Source organism: Eucyclogobius newberryi, unplaced genomic scaffold, assembly GCF_026437365.1.
Source record: "Eucyclogobius newberryi isolate DKJ021-1_F unplaced genomic scaffold, fEucNew1.0.hap1 SCAF_181, whole genome shotgun sequence".
NCBI classification, from domain to species: domain Eukaryota; kingdom Metazoa; phylum Chordata; class Actinopteri; order Gobiiformes; family Gobiidae; genus Eucyclogobius; species Eucyclogobius newberryi.
In genome coordinates, this window is record NW_027315814.1 from 148,010 (window position 1) to 172,461 (window position 24,452).

Below are 24,452 nucleotides of genomic sequence, written 5' to 3' on the forward strand. Positions count from 1 at the left end.
TGTAAATTTATAATAAAATCATACTCATGAAATTATATGTTTCTCACACAGCTTGATTAATGTGACGAATAAAGCCTACAGGCCAAAAAAACCCTTCCAATTACATCAATTTCAAATTATAAATCAGATATTACGCCGTCTCTTACTTTTCTTGTAACATAATATCAATAGTCGTCTTGGTCTCATCTGCGTCTTCTAAATCTGGACTGGAACAAATAACGACCCACAGACTTTTGAACACTTAAAATGAAATATATTTTTTTAAAAATCAACATAACAAAAGAACAACGTCTCATTTTGAAGTTGTCGTTTGCAGATTTCATTTACACAGGACTTAAATGTTCACTTTGGTTCAAATTGAGCCTGCGTCGCTGATGTCATCGCAAAATCCAGCTAAAATACTGTTACTGCCATTTTATCAACAAACTGATGACAACAGCGACGTAGGACCCATTTACTGCAAAAAATAAATATCTTGAATTAAAACGACTTGAATTGAGAATCATGATGAGTAGTTTTGACTTTTAGATTATTCAACTTGTTTGATTGACTTTAGGTTGATGTGATGGGGTCGATGTTTGCATTAGATTCTTGTTTTAGTTTAAATGTTCAGATTTCCATCTTCTCTCAAATGTTAATGCTACAGGGGGAAAAACATGTACAACGTGAAATGATTCTTAATTTCAAAAACAGTTCTGCTGGTCATTTTTAACTTCTCAAAACGATCAATATTGTTAATTCAAGTCGTGTAGATTTATTTTTGCAGTGTCCAAAGCAGATTTCACATATCGAGCTCTTTTGGGTTAGTATTTTACATTGGCTCTTCACTCTAAGACACCAGTTAAACATACACAGAGGAGAGTTCATCCCTCCGTCTGAAACAATACTCGATTTGTACAAACGACAATTAAACAGTGGCTCTAAGTTTAGCATATCCAGCCTCTCCTATTGAAAAACACTAGAGATCGACATAGAGGAGGTCTACCAATCGCAAGGAGCCATTGGGGGAATTTGCAGGATTTTAGATGGAAAAACGTGGCCAAAAGTACCTTCCGAACTAGACTGAGACTAAATCAGGACTAGACTGGGTCTTGAGGTACATTTCGGGATAGTCCTCTTTCAAACAAAAAAAAACAACAACTCAAATTGTAAGATATGATTACCCCAAAGTTTGCAACACTTGAGTAACACTTGGATATTTCACTTTCATAGTAGTACCATTAAGTTTACACCAGGTCTAAGACTAGACAATATTGGGAATTAACTGGGTCTAAACCAGGCCAGACATTTATTGTATTTTAGTGTCAAAACAGACATTAAAATGTGTTAAGTATGCAATTTACATACAAATACATTTATTTTGCTGTCAAAGTACCACCAGGACACGACCAAGACAAAACCTGGTTTTTGACTTTTTTGACAAAACTGATCTGATTGTATGTTTAATTACTCTAAGCTAAAGTGTGCTAACACATGCCACTCAAAGTATTGCACTAAGAGTGAATGGACTGTAAAACTGACCACAAATGTGGAGAAATGCCACTTTTTACTCTTCAAGCCACTGTACCATCCAGACACTGGTTAAATTAGTTCCTTCTGGGAGGGCATCTGACATAGAACCTACTGAAAATCCATAGAGGTAGATGAATTGCCCAAATAATTAGTGTTAACAACAAATACAAAAGTACCGTCTAGAATGTAGTGTGTCCATCTAGCTTCATTTCCAAATATTTAACATTGTGATTGATAAACCTCCTATTATAATATTATTTCATTAAGAAGAGAAGAAATCGTCCTCGCTGCCTTTGAGTTGAACCGGGGTGTGCATAGTTGTTATCCGCTCCTTCCCCTTAAGCTCGATAAGGCAGTTTATCGTTTTTTTCCTTCCTTTTCCTTCAAAGTTTTTAGCTTAAGAGCCGTTTTGAATCTTCAGAAGGCATTGACGAACCCATAGATGCGATACACGTGTCCATGTTTGTGCAAACCATCTTGTAAACAAAACATTCCATACAAACGGGAACAAAATCGGGTTACCACAGGATAAACTTAAATACTTCAATCCAAAAAATGTGCTTTTCTTGATTTATTTTTTGTATTTTTTTGCTTTTCGCCACCATTGCATCTTCATATTATGTGCTTGCTTCTCTTGATTTTTGGAAGAAAATTAAGAGGGCAGAGAGTTGTACACATGCTAATATTGCCTTTCGCTGTTAAATCCATCAATTTTCACGCTCAAATTAAAAAATAAACGTACAAAATGTCTACCGCTCCTCTCCCTGCATTTACGTCTATACGCACAACCATATTACTTCATTTATAATTATATATTTATGTATAATTTGTATAATATGTACACAGATTGCCTTTAGGCCCTAGAACTGTCTTTTTGTGTCAAGAGTCCATTATTTTAACTGAGTTTTGCTGATATTTTCCATTGAGTGGTTGGTTGGGTGTAAAAGGGGGACCTCCAGGAGTGAGAGGGGGAGTAGGAGGTCAGTATACCCAGGAGACGGGCACCCATTGTGGGGTAGTGGAGACCAGGTCCACGGCCTCCTCCAGCAGGCGGATGGTGTCGTCGATCTCATTGTTGATGATCGTTTGGTCGAAATAGTGTGCGTAGGTTTTCTGGAGCAGCTCCGACTCTTTCTGCAGCCGCTGTAGAGAATCATCCTGGAAAAAGCAAAACAAATACATTGTTGTCGAGTCTTACGTCCTCGAGGCCAAGCATTTTAGCCATTTTGTTCAGGGTCGGGAGAAGTAACGGTACCATATCTTTAAAATGACATGACTTAAAGTGGCTGTGACTGGTTTTGGTCCATGTTGAGACAAATGTACTCTGTCCTAGTACAGATATATTAGAAACGTAGCTCTTAGGCTCAAAATGCATTCATTGTGTGTATTCTGTATCCAATTTTATAGCATTTCATTGTCAGAGAACCAGGAAGAACGCTGTTAGCATGCTAGTTGGCCGCTGAACTCCAGGTTAGGTCTAGATCAGACCCGCGCTGTCTCACGAAAGTCAGAATTCCAATATGGCGGCGACCGAAACGTAAGTTACTGTCCTCAACATGGTGGCGACCGAGACCGGTCCCGCTGATACAGCTCAGGCAATAATTTTCTTTCTTGGGTCCAAATCCGCTCTCTTGACCCTAACGCAGTGTCTGAAGCGTATCGAGGGCCGCCATATAATTATTGTCTTTTTGGGCCGCCATATTGGAGCCAATTCTGACTTCCGTGAGGCAGCGGGGGTCTGATCTAATACTGATCCTAAACTCCTTGCAGTGGATAATTAGGATGATTTGAAAGTGTTTAGAAAGTGACAGTTTGGACCGCAGCAAAATATTTAGAAAGAACTAGTTTTGTTTTTTACCTTTTAAATCGGTAAAAATCCTAAATTTATCCAAAAAGTGATCCAAATTATTATTTTTGTTTATTCCTACTGCTAGTGCTGAGAACAGTTTTGATTTAACGTTTGATTCAATTTGATTTCTAAATGTTGGAAAATGTATGTTAGAAGGCAAAGTACATGGAGAACAGTTTCCCTTGCGCCAAAGCATAGATCATTTAATGTAAATCAGTTTATAATCATGGTGCCAAATTGAGCTAGTGGAAAGGATTGTGTGAAAATCAAGGCAAAGTGATATAAATCCTCAAAAAATTGTAATTTCCTAATGTCATATCACAATTTGATTTACATTTGATTAATACAGAACTACTGTATGTAAACATTGATAGTATTGGTGCAAAATTGAGCAACTGACAAATGGGGAAAGACAAAAGGATTTGTTCAGGTTGGACCAAGCTAGCATTTCTACAAACACATGGCACAGTGTAAAAGCTCAGGATTAATACTTACAGGCAATTTTCTGCACCATCGTGGGATCTTTAGTGAAAATTAAGCATGCAACACAAATATAAACATGCAGGAAAAGAAAAGATGAGTTTAAACAAAAGTTAAACAAAAGGACAGTGAGCGAGAGCTTGGACTGGACTGAGTGAATTTGAGAGAGATAAATGAATAGAAATATATGTACCTCGGTCATTCCCGGGGTGATTGTTGGCGCGGCGATGAACACAACAAAAGGAGCAAATTCTGCCGTCCTCAAGATTTTAAGAGCCTGGGGGAAAACACACATGAAGTACTAAGTTACAGACTTTGTTTAGACCTCGACAAATTCTGGTTTAGTCCCCTGAAGTAGTAAAAAAAACTAAACCAGGACTAAATTAAATGGTCTGGATTTGAATTTTGATTATTTGAGTACAAATCCACCTGTGGCTTAATGTCCATCAGAACCATCATGTGCTCATTTCACCCAACGTTAGTGCGACTGCAGTTATTTAGCCCCCATTTATTTGTGATTATAATCTTAACCTGTGGCCCGACTCCAGGTCCTGGTTTAGTCTCCCTTTAGTACTGAATCAGTTCTGTTTTAGTGCCAATTTGATCTAGTTTGTAACTTGTAGCTTGTAGTTTAGCCCTAGTAGATTTAGTCCTACTTTAAACCTGGCTTTAGTCCCCCCCGGCTGGCTTTAGTCCCTCCCGGCTGGCTTTAGTCCCCCCCGGCTGCCTTTAGTCCCCCCCGCCTTTACCTGTGGCTCTACGTCGAGTATTGCCACCATGCCCGTTGTGTGGATCTGCCTGATGGTCTCCAGCCGGGTCCCGTACATGGCGTCCTCGTGGCTGCCGTACTCCAGGTAGTCGTTGTTGCTGATGTCTTGCATCATCTGATCGTGTGACACAAAGAAGTAGTTTTTCCCGTTCTCCTCGTCCTTTTTTGGAGGTCGGGTGGTGTCTGGAGGAGAGCAAAATTAGGAAAAATTAAATATGATCCCACTGACTAACAGAAAGGACTTGTAGGACATAACCATTTTGTGCAAGCGGTTCAGGTCCTCATTTAGTCCATGTACAGTAGTTTTGGTCTTGGACTAGCTCTGGTTTTGACATGTTTATAGTCTTGTTTGAGACTGTTTGGACCTGGTCTGAATTTATAGCACACGCTGATATATCATATACATTTTGTCTTAACTTTTTATCTAAAATGAGTTCCTTACGGGGGATGGGGTAGGCAAAACGGTCCGGGTGTTTGGCGATCAGCGTGTTCTTGATGTGTCTTCTGCCGACTCCATGGGCTCCTGCAAAAATCAGAGAAAGCTATTAATAATCGAACATTTCTTTTACGGCCCTGGATCTGTTCTACTTAAAGGTGCTGCAGTCGACCATTAAACTAATCAACCATGTATTTATTCAATTACAGTTGTTTTTATTGCTCAAAACTCCCTTAAAACATGTATTCTTACTTCGATCTGACCTGTAGCTTGGCATAGTGGCATCACATACTTGTCGCCATGGAGATAGCTAAGACTAAAGCTGCACTGTGGAACATTCCAGGCAAAACAATAACATCCAGGGAGACAAAAGTTGCACAGTGCACCTTTAAATATTGGTTTATTCCTGATTCTGACACAATTTAGTTCTATTTAGCCACACATCAGGATTTAAGTGGAGCTGAAATAGAACTAAACCAGGACTAAAGTACACCAAACATAACATTTTGCCTTCTATTTAACCAAACCTTGACTCACCGAGCAGGACGAGGGTTTTCCTTTTAAACGACGGCACTCGGATCACCTCCTCGTAAGTGACCAAGTCTAGTTGGTCAAACACTGCAGCGATACAGAAGAAAACCAAAAAGATCACAATTCAACATTTGGACTATTTATGACCAGGTTACATCTATTTAGAGATTTCACACTAAAAGTCAGAAAATCAAACGTTATAAAATGTAAATGATACAAAATCCTAGCTTTTATCACCGGACTCAAGTTTATATTCAGATGTTTAAAAGTTATTTGGCAAATGCTGACAAACATAAAATAAAGTAATACTAGATGTAATACTATGTTTCAGTGGTTCTCAAACTTTTCACACAAAGCACTATCTAAGAAACAACTCCAAACCGGATCCAAACCAGGTCTATAACCAGATCTAAGCCTGGTCTAAAAGGTTTTGAACAAGGCCCAACTCAAAAGAGGACAAAATGTGGATCAAACTGCAAAGGAAGGACTTGAAGAAGCTTGAGAACCACTATTTCATGATAATAAAATAAATGTTTTTTTTTTTTCTGTTTGACAGACAATGTGTGGTTAAGATGGTTAATACATGCATAAAATAGACAGGCTATTTAGGTTTGATGACAATAGTGAGAGTGGAGCAGAGTCCAGAGCTCACAGAGGACAATGGAGTTTCAGTCTGACGTGAGAAAAACACACCTTCGACTTTCTATTAAGAGTTCTGTAATCACTTTTATTATTTCTAATTCACCAAAGTTAGTGAATAGATATCCTTTTTCCAACTGGACAGGATCTTTCCATACAAAGTTTTGGTTTAGTGCTTTTGAAAAAGTAAAGCTACCATGTTTTGTGTGTGCTAAATGAATAAATTAAATGTATTTGAGAAACACTTAAACACCTTATTTTTCTCACATCAAACCACATCTCCATCGCCTCCTTCTGTTTCCGACCGTTACTTACATGCAGCCATTGGGTTAAGACAGCATGAAACGTGGGAAAGGGAGGGTTAGAATCACCACAGCAAAAATCAAATCAAAATCACTCAAAATGAAAACGAAAATACATTCAGACACTGTTAATTGCTGTTAGTTCAAGGACAAGAAGCAGAATTATCCAACACGACAGCGAGAGGAAACGTTTCAAAGGGAAAAGACATCATTATCAACAAATAAGGGTGAAAAATAGTTGGTTCATTTAGGGATTTTTAGTAGAGCTGCACAATATGGGGAATTATTAAATTATAATGTAGAATGATTTAGATTTGATGTAAATATATTACTTTATACATTATACATTTGCCCGTACATTTATCTAACATTAGTAGATGCCAGTTATTAAGTATTTATTCAAATTCAAGTTTTGTGAGTTTTGATGGTAAAATACCCCTACAAATACATTGCTGTACTCAGGCTTAGGCAATTAAACTCATTTATTGGCATTGGGATTTGCCAATATTGAAATATCAATCATTTATTTGTGCAGCCCTGATTTTAATGCCATCGTCTTATATTTGATGGTTTTACCTGCGTTGTGCTTGGCCAGATATTTGTCCTTATACTGTTTCTTCTTTTTGCCAAACCAGGTACAGCTGGCCTGCTGCTCCTGTTTGGTCTTCTCCATGGCGATGCAAGCCACACGCCTGCAAATAAAACGTCACGTGTAGTTTAGTCTCAAAACTACAACTACGGCCTCGGAGGGTCAGGAAAGTCGACATTAAGGTCACTGGTTCAACACTGTGCCTTCTTTGGACAACTTTGGATGAATACACCCCATCAGACCGGGACTAGACCGGGTCTAGACTGGGACCGGGACAAGACCGGGACTAAAACAGATATAAACTTTGTTGTTTGGAGTTAAGTGTAACATTTTTTACCCAAAGTCATAATTTGAATCCTAATCTATTTTTTACTTTTCATCAGCAAAAACAAATCAAAAAATTATTAAAAAGAGCCATAACAGTTATCAAAGATTTTTATACCACAATAATCAACACCTTTTTTTAGTTCAAATTAAGATGTACATTTTGACCAGTTTTTTGGACAGCCATATTAGACAGTAATTTGTTAAAGTCTGTTTTCTCACCATTCCTGTAGCTCTGGCGATGGGATGAGACCCGCTGTCCCGTTTTTCGTGTTTTCTAGTTTTCCTTGCCACCAGTTGTGATCGTCTTTGGAAATGATTTGAATAATGTCTCCCACTCGAAATTGCACTCCGGCCTCTTTACATGGGATCAGCTCATCCTTAGACGGGTCATACTCGAACTGCGCGCGAACGTAGATCTGGAAAACAAATAGAAGATGCCCAAAACATGTTTAAAAACGGATACTGGGGATCAGAATGTAAAAGCAGTTAAAGAAATAGGCGAAATGATTGGCGATCAACGATGACCGTTTCAAAGATATAGTATGGATAGATTAATTCTGTGATGGTTTAGTGTTTTTTAACCTTTACCCTTTAATTTTTCTATAAATGTATGGAAATCAAGCCAATTACAGTCTTTCTCCGTCTTCATTTTGTCCCATATACTGAGGGAACTATATTATGATAGATCCATGCGCTTAGACACGCGGAAACGTGCTGCTCTCATGGGGACGAGCCACACGCGGCTGCAGGTAAGCGGTAGGTGCGTTTTATGATTGATACGTGGCAGGACTAATCGGCAGTCCACGCCACGAGGAAATGAGACTCAGATTTAACACTTCGTCAGAACTCTTAAAATGTTAATCTAATTTTATTTCAAGTCAGACTTTACTCCGCTCCGCTTCATTTTCTAACAATTATCAACAGTTTATTTATGTATTTTTAATGGAGAAGTTCCAAGTGTACATTTAAACAAATCTCAAAAATAAAGTCTATTTGCGTCGCATTTCCTGATACTTATAGGGCTCCTGTAGAGTAGACCACACATGCTGTATCCACTTCAATATGAAATGCAAAGAAATCTACGATGGCGACACACCATTAATGGGACTTTGTAAATGGGAAGTTGGGAATTTCAGCGTTTAAGTATAAAGGTGTTACTAATGCAATTATTTTAATTTGAGTAACGAGTAATCTAACTAATTACTCTTTCCTCTGCCATAACGCTGTAGTTACAGTCAGTGTAACGTGTCTTGTTATTTTACTGAGAGGCAGCAGCAGTGATGGATCACACTCCGCTCTCTCTTTCACAGAAGCTGCTATAAGTCAGTGACCGATCAGAAGCAGCGGTCAGCGGGCATAAACCGACTCGATGTGCGCTTGGAGTTTACAGATCGATAAAAAACGTGAGTCAGGTCAGTGCTTTCTGTGTAGTAATTTTCTTTTTTTTTTTAAAGACTTTCTTTGCTCGTAGGCTTTATTAGATAGGAAAGAACAGTGTGAAATGGGGATGAGAGAGAAGGGAGGACATGCAGTAAACTGTCGAAGTCGGGATTTGAACTCAAGACACTGCGGCCGGCGAGCATACGTGTGCTGTGCCATAACCACTCGACCCACGGGGAGCACAAGTGTGGTTATTATCATAACTCTTTAAGTGCTCATGTTCTGATGTTCAGGCCAACTTAACCTTTGATTATACGTCCCACACGGAAATGAGACGTGCGGAGGGCAGCGGAGAAGACGCTGGCAGTACGTATAGTCTGCGTGGGTTCATGCGGCGTCGACAGTAGAAATCTGAGCTGCTAGGAGATCCTGTTCCTTTCCACGCAGAACCATCCGCATAGTTCAACATTTTTCCCTGACCTGACGTGCGAGGGGCCATGTCGGCAAAAATGATGACATTTTGACGCGCGGGTCAAGCATAAACCTTCCTTAAGGCAGAACAGAGCAAGTGTTTTACTTGAATAAGCAGCAGTGGCTGTATTTTTGGAGGTTTTTCAGAAATGTAATAGTTACTTTACCTGGTAACTAGTTACTTTCATAACTCAAAAACACAGTTCCTAACTTTTTGGGAGAAGTAACAGGTAACTAGAACTAATTACTTTTTGACGGAGCTTGTCCAACACTGACTACAACTAATACAACTGCAACTATTACTACTACCACCAACTACTGTACAATTACTGTACTACTACAGTTACCACTACTGCTACTTGGGGTCTATTGAGCTGGTCTTACCTTAATTGTCAATTTTTGATCTTTGACAGGAGCTCTGGTGATCTATGGGTCAGAGTATCACACTTACAGAGAGAACATGCAGAAGGTAATGCAAAGAAATAAAGGGGGTTTGAACCAAACAGGAAGTACTTTGTTAGAAAATAGAATAGGGAACTAAATGTGTTAATTTGATTTGATGGTGTGGTTGAAATGTTAGAGACAAGTTGGCCAATATTAAATAGAGCTGCACAACAGGGCTGCGTTCACACTTTTCCTGTTTTTGGTCCCGGTCTACTCTGGTTTATTCTCCGTATAGTCACAAGTTTGACGACTAAAATCAGGAGGAAATACAGTATAAAGACCATAATTCTTCACTCTGTTTCAGTGCAGCCGAAGTAAACACTTAAATTCTGAATCATTTGTAATGATTTGCTGCTGTTTTAATGAAAATTAACACAATCAATGTCAACTTTTGTAACCCACAGTAAGAGTTCAATACATTAAAATAAAATGCCTTGTCCTTTTGTATTTAGTAGCTCAATATTTAATAAAACAAATGTACCCACAGTACAAATACATTGTAAAAGTAGCTTTTTAAGTCAAAATGAGACTGCTGTGTGGTGTCTGCATTAAATTATAGAGATTAACCTCCGCAAACCAGGACACTTAATGCTGGTGTGTTGATGACAGTGGTGTGACACTTGAACTCTACTTTGGCCTCTGAAAGTTGACACATGTTTACAAACTCATAGAATAATTTGAACATCCTGAACAGTAAAGTCATATTTTAGCCTTGTAAGTTAAAATAGTACAGTTAGTACAGTAGTATTGTGCAGCCTTAATATTGAAGAGGCCCAACTTGTACAAAATGACTATAAAATACATGATGATAAGCACTTTTGAGTGAAGTTTGCATACACGTTGGCATGCACACATTCATATTGTCGACAGCACTACTGCGGGGTTGGGATATTCAAGTCTCACCTGACGGCCTTTGGGTTGGATAGTAGAGGGAATATCCTAGATGGGAAAAGTTTTAGAATTATTCAGTGGATAGATGTATTTAGGGGTTTGATACAGTTGCTGTTGTCAAAATGTAGACAGATTTCGGTTACTATATGATTCAGTGCTTTAATTGTTGGGATCAGCAGTTAAATAGGAAGGAAGTAGAGAGAGGCGCATTTCAACATAAAAAGCAGGTATAACTCTAGTACCAGTATGGAGCTGGTGACGCTGGCGTGGCCGTTTGCAGGAGACTGGCGCGAAATGTCCGGTGACTCTTTCTGTAAAAGTATTAAACAATCTTTATTCAGTTTAGATGTAAACTTTAGAGGTTGTGTTATATAATTGTGGAGGCTTGTAACCTTCCTTGTAATTATGTAAAAAAACATTTTAACCTGTTCGATTTCACAAAGACTTGCCTCGATGGACATGGATTGCGATCGGTAACTGGGGACAATCTTAAAGGTGATGCTTCCTCTCATCTCCCTCTGTGGAAGACAAATCCAGATATTTAATTTTCTGTAAAAAGCCATATGTGTGTAGTGCAATTGGAAATAGTCATATAAACGTCTGAGGTTCTGTGTCCTCGTTATGCTGTAATCTGTCCAAATTGGTTAGATCGATACATATTTGAACTTGCAATAGTCAATGTCAAAAGTATTCTGACACTATAGTGTGATAAATGTATTACCCAGAAGTGACCCAGCAGTTTGAGTTGTTCTAACACTCTTTTTCTTAACTTTGTCTTGGCCAATACATTGCTTTAGACGTTCAATCCCAAGCTCTATTGTTGTATTTTTGCATTTCTATTGTGTGGGTTTTGTTCTACAAGTATTTAAGCCTTTACTCTTCAATTTTATACTATATTTACCTAAATTACTTTCCCATTAGGAGGCGGGACTCACCAGCATTTTCTGCAGCTGTTCTACCGTCTGATTGGCCACGCTGATGCCATTGATTTCTCTGATCTCGTCTCCAACATGCAGTGTCCCTACAACAAGACAATCATGAACACAAATATCTACCTGTAAATACACAAGCCAAGTTGTACAAAAATAGCCAGGATAATGTATAATAAAGCCGAAATAGTCTTACCCTGTCTGTGGATCATTCCTCCGTGCATGATGCGGGCCACGATACAGTGGTTGAGCTCGTTCATTTTTAAAGTAATGCCCTTTAAAATCAAGAACGTAAATTGTGTTTAGTCTTGATTTAATCCCGAATTTGATTCAAAACAGGTTGTGTAGAGGTGTACATTATGTAGTAAAAGAAGTAACAGTAGGAGCAGCGTTTTCCTAGCAGAGAAGGTGGATCTAAGGACCGGGGGCGCTCTGGGACAGTTCTCCATTTGCTCATTTCCAGTGAATGTTTGATAATCTGTTTGTATTGACCAATGCATTTTTTTTATAGAAGTATAAAGTAGTAGTAAAGTAGCAATACAAGTAGTAATGGGATCTCCTGACCATAGGTTCGTCTGTGTTCTTCTGGAACTGCACCAGCCTGACCCGGGTCACGTTTTCCAAGTCCATGTCGGCGGTGGTGGAGTCGGGGGAGTCTCCGTTCAAAAAGGGGGAGGAGGGAGGAGGAGTGACCCGCAGAGCCTCGTCACTGTAAACCTCATGGGCCACGACATCATGGGTCTGCAGCAGGGCCTGGAGGGGAGACGTGCTTAATTCCAACTCAAAATATACATCATTTGCAATCAAACACGACCCTTATTTCTTCCTTCGTAGATAGGTGTGAGATATATGTTATAAAAGTTTATTTTTCTCTTTTAGCTAGATCATATTTTAATTTATATAAGTTTATAATGTCATTAGAGATAGCGTTCTTCACACTTCACTGTGATTGGTTAACTCCACCAGTCACTCACTCGGAGCGTGACAGAGGCTGACCAGTAGGAGGAGTTGGAGGGCGAGTCTGTGTTTGAGTCAAGAGCTGCATTCAACAAAGTAACAAAAACTAAATCACATTATAATACCAAATAACAAAGTTACCTATTTATATCACCATATCGCCTAGCCCTATATGTAGTTTAGTTAAGATAAGATAAGATAAGATAAGATAAGATATTCCTTTATTGTCCCACATGGGGAAATTTCATTGGTGCAACGCAGGTAGATACAGAGGTAGATACAGAAGAACAGATCACTTATAGGAAGTCTGAAAAACACTTTCAGTAGAAGATCTCCTATAAATAAATAAAAACTCCCATAGACAAATAAATAAATAAATACATAAATACCATTGCATGTGATCACGACAGTAATTGCACATGAATATGTGTCACGACAGCACATAGGTTGCACATGAATTGCACATGAATTCCAACAGCAATTGCACATGAATTGCACATGAATTCCAACAGCAATTGCACATATGACAGAATTGCACATCAGTATTAGGTTAGGTCAGTATTGCGAGTGTTCAGTACTAACAGTTTTTGTTATAAAGTCTGACAGCAGCAGGAAGGAAAGACCTACGTAACCTTTCCCTCACACATCGAGGGTGGATCAGTCTCTCACTGAAGCTGCTCTCCAGAGCGGACAGAGTGTCCTGCAGGGGGTGACACTCATGGTCCAGCATAGATGTGAATCTAGCCAGGACCCTCCTGTCCCCCACCTCCTGCACCGAGTCCAGAGCACAGCCCAAGGAATAATAGAGGATTTTTGGCTACCAATCTGAGTCTCATTTCCTCGTGGCGTGGACGGCCGAGTAGTTCTCCCACATGTCAATCATTCCCTGCATCCTACTGCACACCTGCAGACTCGTTCCCAGGATAGCAGCACGTTTCCATGGCTGCGCATGCGTGGTTAATATGCCGGTGTGTGTTTAGAGAGTTCCTTCAGTGTAAAGTACAAAAATGACAACAGAGAAAAGCTGTGTTTGAGCTCAGAAGAGACGGAGATATGCGGAGCTGTTGCGCGCTTCCGCACAAGGTTTGATGGTAGGCGGCGTCTTGGAAACAACAGGAGGGTGGGGGGGGGGGAGTGTACGCATGCACATTTTTTTAAAAAAGGGACTCGCTTGAGTCCTCAAATCGGAAAAATCCTCTATTATTCCTTTAAGTTTGTATAGTAATAATTATTATGCCTGCTTATTATGCTAGCTGTAATGGATCAAGTCCAGTTATTTTTTTTTTTTTTGGATAAAGAATAAACAAGACACATACATATTAAAATGCAATATTAAGCCATCCTTAGTAACTAAGTTGTTACCACACAGAATATATAAACTGGTATATTTCACGCTTTTGAAATATACTATAAATGAGCTCAATACATGTGTTACTTCTAACTTCATGACCTAGATTCCTGTCTCTTTCGTCCACCAAATACAGTATGGATCAAAACATTCACAATTACACAATAAAACTTTAGAATTCCAACTTCTAAAAATATTACCTTTTTGGGCAATTATTCCCATAGTGTTTCCAAATGTACTCTCGTCATATCCCAGTTTGAATTGCACATTGTAGCTAGCTTCATGTCTCTACACCACCTCAAAGCTCAGGCGTAAGAGGATTTCAGTCAAGGTGTTATAAGGATTGACAAAGCGCCCAGACCAAACACTAGGGGGCATAAGCTCATTAAAAAGTAGCACTGGTCACGAGAATACATATAGAACTAAAGCTGTACTATTGTGTAATATCCATTTGGAATTATTATTTCCAACAACATTTTAATCACACACATATTAAATCTGATCAGGAGCATTCACTTTTGAGAGACGACTGAAACATGAACTACTAAACGAATGTATTTGAGCTTTTACACTGCATAAGGCCACATCGAGACACAGGAGCATTTAACTAGAGGACACTGATTGTTACCTAAATAATGCCGGTCTCAAAATTGGGCCAGTGAAACTGAAGAAAAATATTTGGCCGCACATGAGCGGCAGAAAGTGAATAGCAGTGATCAGCAGTAAAGAAATGACTTTGCCACAGAGCTAAAAGCCAATTGCAAAGACTAATCTCAGTTTTGTGACCATTAATTTATTGTTTTTCTACCGCTTGTTCCCGTTTAGGGTCGCAGGTGACTGGAGCCTATCCCAGGGTCTTAGGCGGGGCACACCCTGAACAGAGGCCAGCTCGTCGCAGGGTGAACCACAGAGACACAGACAAACCATTCACCCTCACATTCATTCACTAATGCAGCTTGTTTTATTACAATCTGACTCTATTCACAGAGAAATTGGTCTAATAAGGAACTGCATTTAGATGTGTCCAAAAGATAAGATAAGATATTCCTTTATTGTCCCACATGGGGAAATTTCATTGGTGCAACGCAGGTAGATACAGAGGTAGATACAGAAGAACAGATCACTTATAGGAAGTCTGAAAAACACTTTCAGTAGAAGATCTCCTATAAATAAATAAAAACTCCCATAGACAAATAAATACATAAATAAATACCATTGCATGTGATCCCGACAGTAATTGCACATGAATATGTGTCACGACAGCACATAGATTGCACATGAATTTCACAGTAATTGCACATGAATTCCAACAGCAATTGCACATATGACAGAATTGCACATCAGTATTAGGTTAGGTCAGTATTGCGACGGGATAACGTGACGATCTCCGGGTAAGACGACTGTTCTCCGCAGTTTCATGAGTTCCTCCTTTGTGGAAACGCGGTACGGCGCCGGGCGGGGGGCGGGGCCGGAGCCGGGGGGCGGGGCCGGAGGACTCAGAGCCAAAACACATCGCAACGACACGACGAAAACACTCAATCCAGCCGAATAAAGTCAAAACAAGTTAATTTAAAGCGATTCCAGTGCGTGTCCCGATCGTTCGTGAAGTTCCTCTTTCATATAAACGTGTATATAAACGTGTACCGACGACACGCCGTACTTTAGCGCGGCCGGAGGGCGCGGGGGGGGGGGGGGGGGGGGGGGCGGCGGCTGGTGGGCTCGCTCGGAGCTAGCTCACGTCACAACAACACAACGAAAAACGCTCAAATCCAGCCGAAAAAAGTCAAAAACAGTTGAATTAAAAAACTATTCCAGCGCGTGTCCCTATCGTACAGTAAAATAGAAAAAATATACTAACCATATTTACAAAATATAGGAGATAAAGCACAATAAGTGTGAGAAAGAAGAGAGAGCGTTTACACCGGGCTGCCAGCTGTACCAGCGCCTTATGACGTCAAAAGCAAAGCTACACGGAGCACAGACGTGCTATTCACGGCGGTCAGCATTTTATAACCCGCACCGCAATCAAATGAGAATTTCACGGGACCCCGTCGAAAGACATCTGCGTATCACTACTACGTACAATTTTTCTGTGTAAATATCTCATGGAACAACATGGACAGATGCAGTCTACATACGTAAAAAAATTATTGTCTTTGTAAATTTAGTTAGTGTGGCTTATATTCATATGCGCTCAATAGTCAGAATTGTATGGTAATCAGATGTTTTAACTGTAACACCATTTACAAATTCAAAATGTAATGAAATCGGTTCTTTAAATTTGGTTTTGCGATCCTAAATTTTTGACTGCGTGCCTAATTTAATAAATTTGGAAGCACATGTGCCACCAAGTAAAAAACTTAATTTTGAGCCCTGTGCAGCCTTTTGATAAGTTAAAGGACTATAAAAAGAGTAGAAGATAAAACATGATTCGTTACCATGAAGTGAGGCTGGGTGAGGATTCGTCGCAGCTCCTTGGCCTCCATGTTTTCAGGGTAACAAGAAATGGTTTCCAACACCTGCGTCAAGAACAGCAAGACATAAATTGAAAGGAGTGTCTACAGAGCCGTGGCGCGCGGCCGAAACTGCCATGTTACTTTGTGCCGCAGCTCCTGAAACCGCTGCGCTATTTGACCGCGCCGTTTTAGACCGCGCTGGGTTAAGGTTAAGGTTAGGGTTAGGGTTAGGGTCAGGGTCAGGGTCAGGGTTTGCCATGAGGCTATATGGCAGTGCCTCGGTTCCTGAAACTGCTGGGCCATTTGACCACGCCACGGCTCGGCAGCCACGGCCTAAATTAAATATGGTGGGCTTTAAAAAGTACAATTAAAAGCAAATCCGTCCAATAATCACTGCAATCGCCATTTCAAATGTACATAGATTTCCCGGTTTCCCACATTATTAATTTAACAGATGTACATTTATGTAACAGTGAAGGTATGTTTAATGAATTGAGTGTGGAAAAAATAAAGAAAACCCACAAAATATGTACTTTTATGTACACCAGTTACCTCAGTTAATTGAAAAATAAAATGTCACAAGTGGAAGTGTGTCAAATCCAACCCAAGATCAAAACCAGGCCCAATTTGGACTAAATTGAGACCATTTTAATTTCCTTTGTTTTTTTTTTAATGATTTTTTGGCCCAGTAAAATATTGATAAGAATAATGCATCAGCTAAAAATGCAATATACTGTGCTGCTATATTATCAATGATCAGTGTTAAGAGTATACATTTCATTATGACCTATAAGTGAACAATACTTTATGTTTAGGAAAATACCATTGATTCCTTTGTGTGTGGCGGCTCCCAGCGTTTCCTTATGTACTGTTGTCTTTGTCTCACCTCTTTGGCCCTCTGCACTCCATCACTGGGAGGATTTCGGATCTGAGGCGACGACCGGGTGTTGATTTTGTCATAAAGCTGAAAGGAAAAATATTCTGATCAATGAACAACAACTATAGTTTTGAAACGAAAAAAGAAAAGATGAAAAAACAGATCTTTTCCTTTTTTTAATACATCTATATACATTTTTGTAGACAAATGTTTGTTGCCACCAGATGTCGCTGAAACTCTGTAAATAGAGCAGTCTGTAAATGGTCATGAGCAGTCTAGTACTGCTCCTTATAAATAACATATCACACTTTAAAATGTGTTACTGTGACAGGCCAAAATGCAATACCAAAGCAACAGTTACAGGAGTTGTTTTACAGCCAAAGTATGTACTTTAAATGTTCTTACATCTAATAACGTGTGCAGATGTTGGTCCTGGAACACGCTGTGCAGAAAGTCCATATCCTTCTCACTGCAGTCGGTCAGCGCGTGAATCTCTTCCAGACTGTCCAGCACCTGAGACACTGCCCCTGGTGGTCAAACACGGACACTACAGTCACTGAATGTCCTTTTATAATGTGATGTAGGATTTTGTTTGAGGCTCTGTGAGAAACTAAAAATGAGTTAGTACAGATATTGGGTAATAGATTGGAGCAGCACAGAAGAGCGCAGCAGGACTAAACCATGACTAAATCCAGGTTTGAGCTAGGAATAAATTGGGGAGAAAAAAAAAGACTTAACCAGGACTAAAACATGGTTTTCATCTGACAACAAGTTTTCATCCGAGTAAACTAGGTCTAACTAAGGACTACATTAGGAGTAAACCAGGGCTAAATCAGGGTTTATTCCAAGGGTAAACCTGGATTGGAGCAACACTAAACTAGAACTAGAAGACTGAAGACTAGGTAAATAAGACTTTACCAGTAGTAGTCATAGTAGTACAGGATAACTTGATACTATTGCCTCTGCGTGCTACTCCAAACTACTATATGCTTAGGGTTAACCCTAACCCAAGTAACAAATTATCTGCAAATAATTCTATTATAACAACAAAAAATCTTGTTATAAAACACAAATAACTTTAAGCATTTTGTCCCACCACACATTCAAAAACCACAACGCCACACATTTTAACCCCACAATTTTTTTTATATGATAATACATTATAGAAATATTCACACAAACTACACATAAATCCAAAGACGTTCATTCATAACTACCTGCTATTCGCCCGCACATGCAGCGAAACCAGAGAAACACGGCATCAGAAAGATCAAGTTTAGTTTGTTTTGAATGGAACGATGGTGGACATTGAGATAAATGTATTTTGGGAATGGGTTTGTGCCGAAAATAATGATGAAAGTTTGCACAATACATTAGAATGTATTAAAATTCTTATTTGAGTCACTTTTTATTCTGAAAGTTAGAGGGCAAACATAATACCCTTGTTCTATCACATTTTGAATCAAAATGTCTTGATTTTTAGTTTAACATATTTGTATACTGGTACTATAAATTGACTAATTGAACTTAAAATATTGAAATGGTATTAAATATTGAAAACATTGCTGACAATATTATTTGTATTGATATGGTTTGGTTTTTCACATATTGTGCAGATCTAGTGGTGGCAGTGAAGTAAATTAAAAGAGTGATATTGGCACTTTTGAATGGAAGAGAATGGGTAACATTAATTGCTACATAATTGTTGAGTGGATTGTATCAAAATAAAAGGAAAAATGTCCACACAAAAAAGTCATAGAACCATGCACTTTCAATGAGTCTGTTTACATGCATCATATTGAAATTATTTGCAAAGAAAGTGATAATTTCATATCCATTAAAATACCTTGTTGATGCCATTGGTTTGTACTAAAAAGTGAATTACTGCAAGAGTTTTTTTCCTGTATGATGCATATAAACAGAAAATATACTGAATAATAACGAGGCCAAGCAAAATTAAAACATTCAACATTTTGAGTGATTTTTTGATGGTAAAATGTAAACAAAAATGTCACAGCAAACACAAATGGGGATACGTACTTTCTGCGGCTAAAAGTCCTACAGAGATAGAACAGCAAAGAAAACAATTAAATAAAATAGAAGTATTAGAGAAGCTCTATGAAAAACAGGGGGAAACTCAGCTGTACAAACTTAGATCATAAAACAAGTATAAAAGGGCTGCAATGACTAATCAGAATATTTGTGACTAATTGAATATTAAAATAATTGCAATAGTATTTTGATAATCGCATTAGTTGATTATACAGATTATAAAACACAAGACGGCTACATTATTCAATCAAAATGTCAAAAGAGAAAAAAGAACAAGTAAAATGTCAGTTAAAGTTTGAAAATATTTGGTTTAGCATTCAAATTTGGACCAATAGGCAAATTCAATTCCATCACTAAATCAACCAGTTTAATGCATTTATTTATTATAGGTTTAAACTTATTTAACACTAATTTAAGATTATTTCTTAACCAGGAACCACTATATATCCAGCCATCTATTTAAAATATTTATTTTAGAAACCAAATGTATTACGGTAAGTGCTGATTAATTCTCTTCTCAGTTGAGCTCGCATTGTCTTTTTGCAATGATTAAAAACTATTTAATAGGATTTTATAACTTTTTGCACAGCCCTGGAGTTGACGAATTGGCGAAAAGAGTCTAGAGGAAGTTAAAACTAAAAAGTGCAGCAAGATTCAGCAGAAACTAAGAATAGAAGTCCACATGTCAGCAACAAAAACAAATGTCACCATAAAGTCGAGACAGGCGAACTCAGCTAAACTGTGCTAACGTGGACACGATGTACACAATGTGTAAGAGTGTGTGTCTGGAATAGTTCTAACTCAAAACCATCTTAAAAAGGCAAACGTGCAGTGGTTAAACATGTAAAATCAATTGCAAACAGACACTAAACCGGAATATGGATTTTATTCAAACTTAAAGAAGATAAACGAGACAGACTTTTAATCAGCGCCATATAACACACACAAAGAGTAATATTTCTTTCTCTAAAGTCAAATAAAATTATTAATTGTAAAGCACTCATCAGTTAGCCAAATCAACAAAGATGGAAAATCAGCTAATCTAAGGCTAATTTCCGCAAGAGTGGGCACTAGATGCAAACTCTGCATTTAAATGTAATTTTTTGAAGGAAAAACAAATATTAAAATTATTAATAAAGTTGTTGAAAGCCAAATTTATCCTCTAACACCCACCAATTTATTGATTTTACATATTCTTGTTGGAGATTATGATATGATAATCATAATAATTACGTGTTTGTCAAATTTAACCCATTTTGGAATTCAATTTATTATTAATTTCCTTCTTTATATTTAGTAACTTCTAAAACTGTGTAGAACAAAATAGAAACATTTCTCATTTAAAAAAAGAAGTTCCTTGTCTTGTTGTTGCGTAGCTTGTTAAGTGAAGTGAAAGTTTTTTGTGAAACAAGGAAGTCATGAATGAATTTGCAACAGTTCTAACATCAAGGAAGTTCAGACAGACAGGAACACGTCAATAAACTTTAAAACTAAACTAGAACGTGGTTTAGGTGGTATAACATCTAAAAAGGTATAATTAATTGTGTCTAATGCCCTTCCATTCTCCAGCTTTTGTATTCAGTCATTTAGTATTTTGATGTGGAACTGAATAAGGCACTGTAATTATATAATTAATTATGCTGTAATAATTCTATAATTGATGGGGTTCTGGCTTTTACCTGAAGACGTTGGATCATCGGTGAAGTCGTGCAGTTCCTCAGGAGGGTCCCCGTAGTAAGAGTTAAACTTGTGGCTGGAAACTGCAGCCAGTACAGCACCCTGAAAGACAAAGCAATTCAACTCAAATTAGGTGTTGTTCTTAGATTAGATTAGAATTAATGTCCAAGTGGGGAAATTTGTCCTCTGCATTTGACGCATCCCTCAGTCCAGCGCCCGGGGAACCATCTCCAGATCTTTGAACTCGGCATGGTCAGGACTAGGGCTGTGCTCAATATATTGATATCGTGATATATATCGTGATGGACTTCTTGGCAATACGTGTATCGATGCAGAGATGTGTATTGTGATACACTAAAAACAACATAGTCATTAGAAATAGCCGAGTTACACTTTTGAATCTACAGACTGCTGAAACAAGGCTGAGTCTGAGGAGCTGAACATGTGACTTCCTCATTGGACAGTTGTATTCTGATATTGGGGACATGAAATCTTAATCAAAACATAATTTTAGTAATCTTTTAAAGACCGGTTTTAAGGGATATCGTGAATCAGGACACGAATCGTATCAAGTTTGCTGTATCGGGATTTGTATCGTATCGTGGACACTGTATCGGGATACGCAATTTATCGTGAGGTACTAGGCAAAACCCAGCCCTAGTCAGGACTACTACTAGGAATTTTACTTATGGTGCATGTTTTGAGTTGATGGTGGAAACTGGAGAACCTGGAGGAAACCCACCCAGTCATGGAGTGACGCATGCAAACTCTACACGCGGTGACTTTTATGGATGGGCAAGCAGACCTGGGGTGTCCATCCGTATTAAATAGATAATAGAAAAGGCAAGGCAAGGCAAGTTTATTTGTAGAGCACATTTCATACACAAGGCAATTCAAAGTGCTTCACACAGCAGGAAAAATGCATTCAAATCACAAAGAAATTACAGAAATACAATAAAATTAACTAAATTAAAAATTATCAATCCAACTGATTTTCTAAACTAATAAAATCACAAACAAAAGAGAAGAGTGCAAAGAAAAAATCCTTTCAGTCATATGCGCAGCTAAACAAAACTGTTTTTAGCTTAGATTTGAACATTGTCAGAGTAGAAGCCTGTCTCACATCTTCAGGAAGACTGTTCCAGATTTTAGCTGCATAAAACTGAAACACAGATTCCCCATGTTTTGTCCTGACTCTGGGCACCAGCAGGAGGCCGGTCCATGTTTAGTCCTGACTCTGGCACCAGCAGGAGGCCGGTCCCTGAGGTCCTCAGAGTCCGAGATGGTTCATATGGCACTAACATATCCAAGATGTACTTTGGTGCTAGGCCATGGAGAGACTTGTACACAAGCAGAGCTGCTTTAAAGTCTATTCTCTGAGCCACAGGGAGCCAGTGCAGAGACCTGAGAACAGGACTAATGTGGTCATACTTCCTGGTTCTAGTCAGGACCCGAGCAGCAGCGTTCTGGATGTACTGCAGCTGTTTTACAGCTCGTTTGGAGAGACCAGTGAGCAGGCCGTTACAGTAGTCTAATCTACTGGAGACAAACGCATGGATAAGTCTCTCTAAATCTGGTTTTGACACTATATTTTTGATTTTGGCAATGTTTTTTAGATGGTAAAAAGCTGCTGATGTTATTGATTTGACGTGGCTATTAAAGTTCAAGTCTGAGTCCATTATTACCCCCAGATTTCTAATTTGGTTTGTAGGTTTTAGAGCGAGACTCTGGAGGTGACCGCTAACACTTTCTCTTTGTTTCTGTGGGCCAAAAACGATTATTTCAGTCTTGTCTGAGTTCAGCTGGAGAAAGTTGTTTTGCATCCACAAACTGATCTGTTGGATGCAGTGACAGAGTGAATCTACTGGTCCATAGTCACCTGCCGATAGTGAAACATAGATCTGAGTGTCGTCTGCATAATTGTGATAGGACACATTTTCACTGCGTATCAACTGACCCAACGGCAGCATGTAGAGGTTGAACAGAAGGGGACCCAGGACTGACCCTTGGGGCACTCCACAGGTCAGGGTCATGTGGTCTGAGACACAGCTACCAATTTCAACAAAGTAGTTCCTGTCTTCCAGATAGGACCTTAACCAGTTTAGGGCAGTGCCAGTGATGCCCACCCAGTCCTCTAGTCTCTGTAAGAGGATCCCATGATCGACAGTGTCAAAAGCAGCACTCAGATCTAACAGAATTAAGACTGAGGCTTTGCCCGTGTCAGTGTTCAGGCGGATGTCATTTGTCACCTTGACAAGAGCAGTCTCAGTGCTGTGATGAGGTCTAAAACCTGACTGAAAAACATCAAATGAGTTGTTTATTAAGAGGAAATCTGTGAGCTGTTGGTAAACAACCTTTTCAAGGACTTTGCCCCAAAATGGCAGATTAGAGATGGGCCGGTAATGACTCAGTACTGCAGCATCAAGACTGCTCTTCTTTAGGAGAGGCTTTATGACCGCAGTTTTCAAAGACATTGGGAATGTTCCAGATTGAAGCGACATGTTAACTATGTGAGTGAGTGGTGCTAACAAACTGTTCAGCACAGACTTTAGAAATTTGGTGGGTAACACATCAAGGCAGCATGTAGATGAACTCAGACTGGTGATGATCTCATGGACAGTTTTGTCAGTTACTGGTGCAAAGTGAGTTAGCTCTAAGTGTCTTGGTGGTTTTAGGGTAATTTTTTGCATTGTGGGATTTATAGCATTTTTAATGGCCTGAACTTTGTCATTAAAGAATAATGCAAACTCATTACACTTGGATGTGGAAATGAGTTCTAACGGCAGCTGAGCTGGAGGGTTTGTTAATCTGTTTACTGTGGCAAACAGGACACGCGAGTTGTTACTGCAGCTTCCAATTATTTCAGAAAAATATCTTTCCCTAGTTCTACATAAGATTAGGTTGTACATGTTCAGCTTTTCTTTGTAAATCTCTTTTTGAACCTGGAGCTTTGACTTGCGCCATTTCCGTTCGGCCCTGCGGCACTCCCTTTTCTGTGCCCTGACCGAATCATCATTTCTCCACGGCGCCTTCTGCTTATTTTTAACCATTTTAGCCTTTATAGGGGCGATGGTGTCCAGAACATTCAAAACACTAGATGTAACAGAGTTCAACAAATCATTTACATTAGAACATGAGACATTTTCAAAGTTTATCATTTCCATAAACAGTGCACCTGTGCCATCACTTATGTGTCTCCTCTGAACAACTGCAGGACCAACCGGAGGTTTGGGAGAAACAGACAGGTCAAAGAAGACACAGAAATGATCAGACAGAGCAACATCGATCACATTAACATTTGAAATATTTACCCCCTTTGTAATTATGAGATCTAGAGTGTGCCTTCTGCTGTGAGTGGGGCCTCTCACATGCTGAGTAAGACTGAAGGTTTGAAGGACAGCATCAAGCTCTTTAGCGTTTCTGTCACAAATATTATCAACATGCACGCTGAAATCACCTGTAATGACCAAACCATCAAAGTCTGTGCATATGACTGAGAGCATCTCAGTAAAATCATCAATAAAACTTTGGCAGTG

The 24,452-nt window shown here is 39.0% G+C and overlaps 1 protein-coding gene across 1 annotated transcript in view; it reads right to left on the reverse strand.

Annotated features, from left to right (window-relative positions):
* Positions 1-231: 231 nt before the first annotated feature.
* The window catches only part of LOC140365085 (peripheral plasma membrane protein CASK-like), a 29,788-nt gene continuing 5,567 nt past the window's right edge, over positions 232-24,452 (reverse strand). The window contains exons 6-24 of the mRNA XM_072451386.1: positions 20,919-21,018; positions 17,593-17,714; positions 17,197-17,274; positions 16,293-16,373; positions 12,114-12,302; positions 11,746-11,824; positions 11,556-11,641; positions 11,046-11,138; positions 10,863-10,931; positions 10,633-10,668; positions 9,670-9,711; positions 7,654-7,850; positions 7,095-7,210; positions 5,584-5,664; positions 5,053-5,133; positions 4,591-4,793; positions 4,035-4,118; positions 3,857-3,883; positions 232-2,670 (exon numbers count right to left, since the gene is read on the reverse strand). Coding sequence (XP_072307487.1) covers positions 2,494-2,670; positions 3,857-3,883; positions 4,035-4,118; positions 4,591-4,793; positions 5,053-5,133; positions 5,584-5,664; positions 7,095-7,210; positions 7,654-7,850; positions 9,670-9,711; positions 10,633-10,668; positions 10,863-10,931; positions 11,046-11,138; positions 11,556-11,641; positions 11,746-11,824; positions 12,114-12,302; positions 16,293-16,373; positions 17,197-17,274; positions 17,593-17,714; positions 20,919-21,018 — 1,941 coding nt within the window. The 3' untranslated portion in view covers positions 232-2,493. The remainder of the gene's footprint in view (positions 2,671-3,856; positions 3,884-4,034; positions 4,119-4,590; positions 4,794-5,052; positions 5,134-5,583; positions 5,665-7,094; positions 7,211-7,653; positions 7,851-9,669; positions 9,712-10,632; positions 10,669-10,862; positions 10,932-11,045; positions 11,139-11,555; positions 11,642-11,745; positions 11,825-12,113; positions 12,303-16,292; positions 16,374-17,196; positions 17,275-17,592; positions 17,715-20,918; positions 21,019-24,452) is intronic.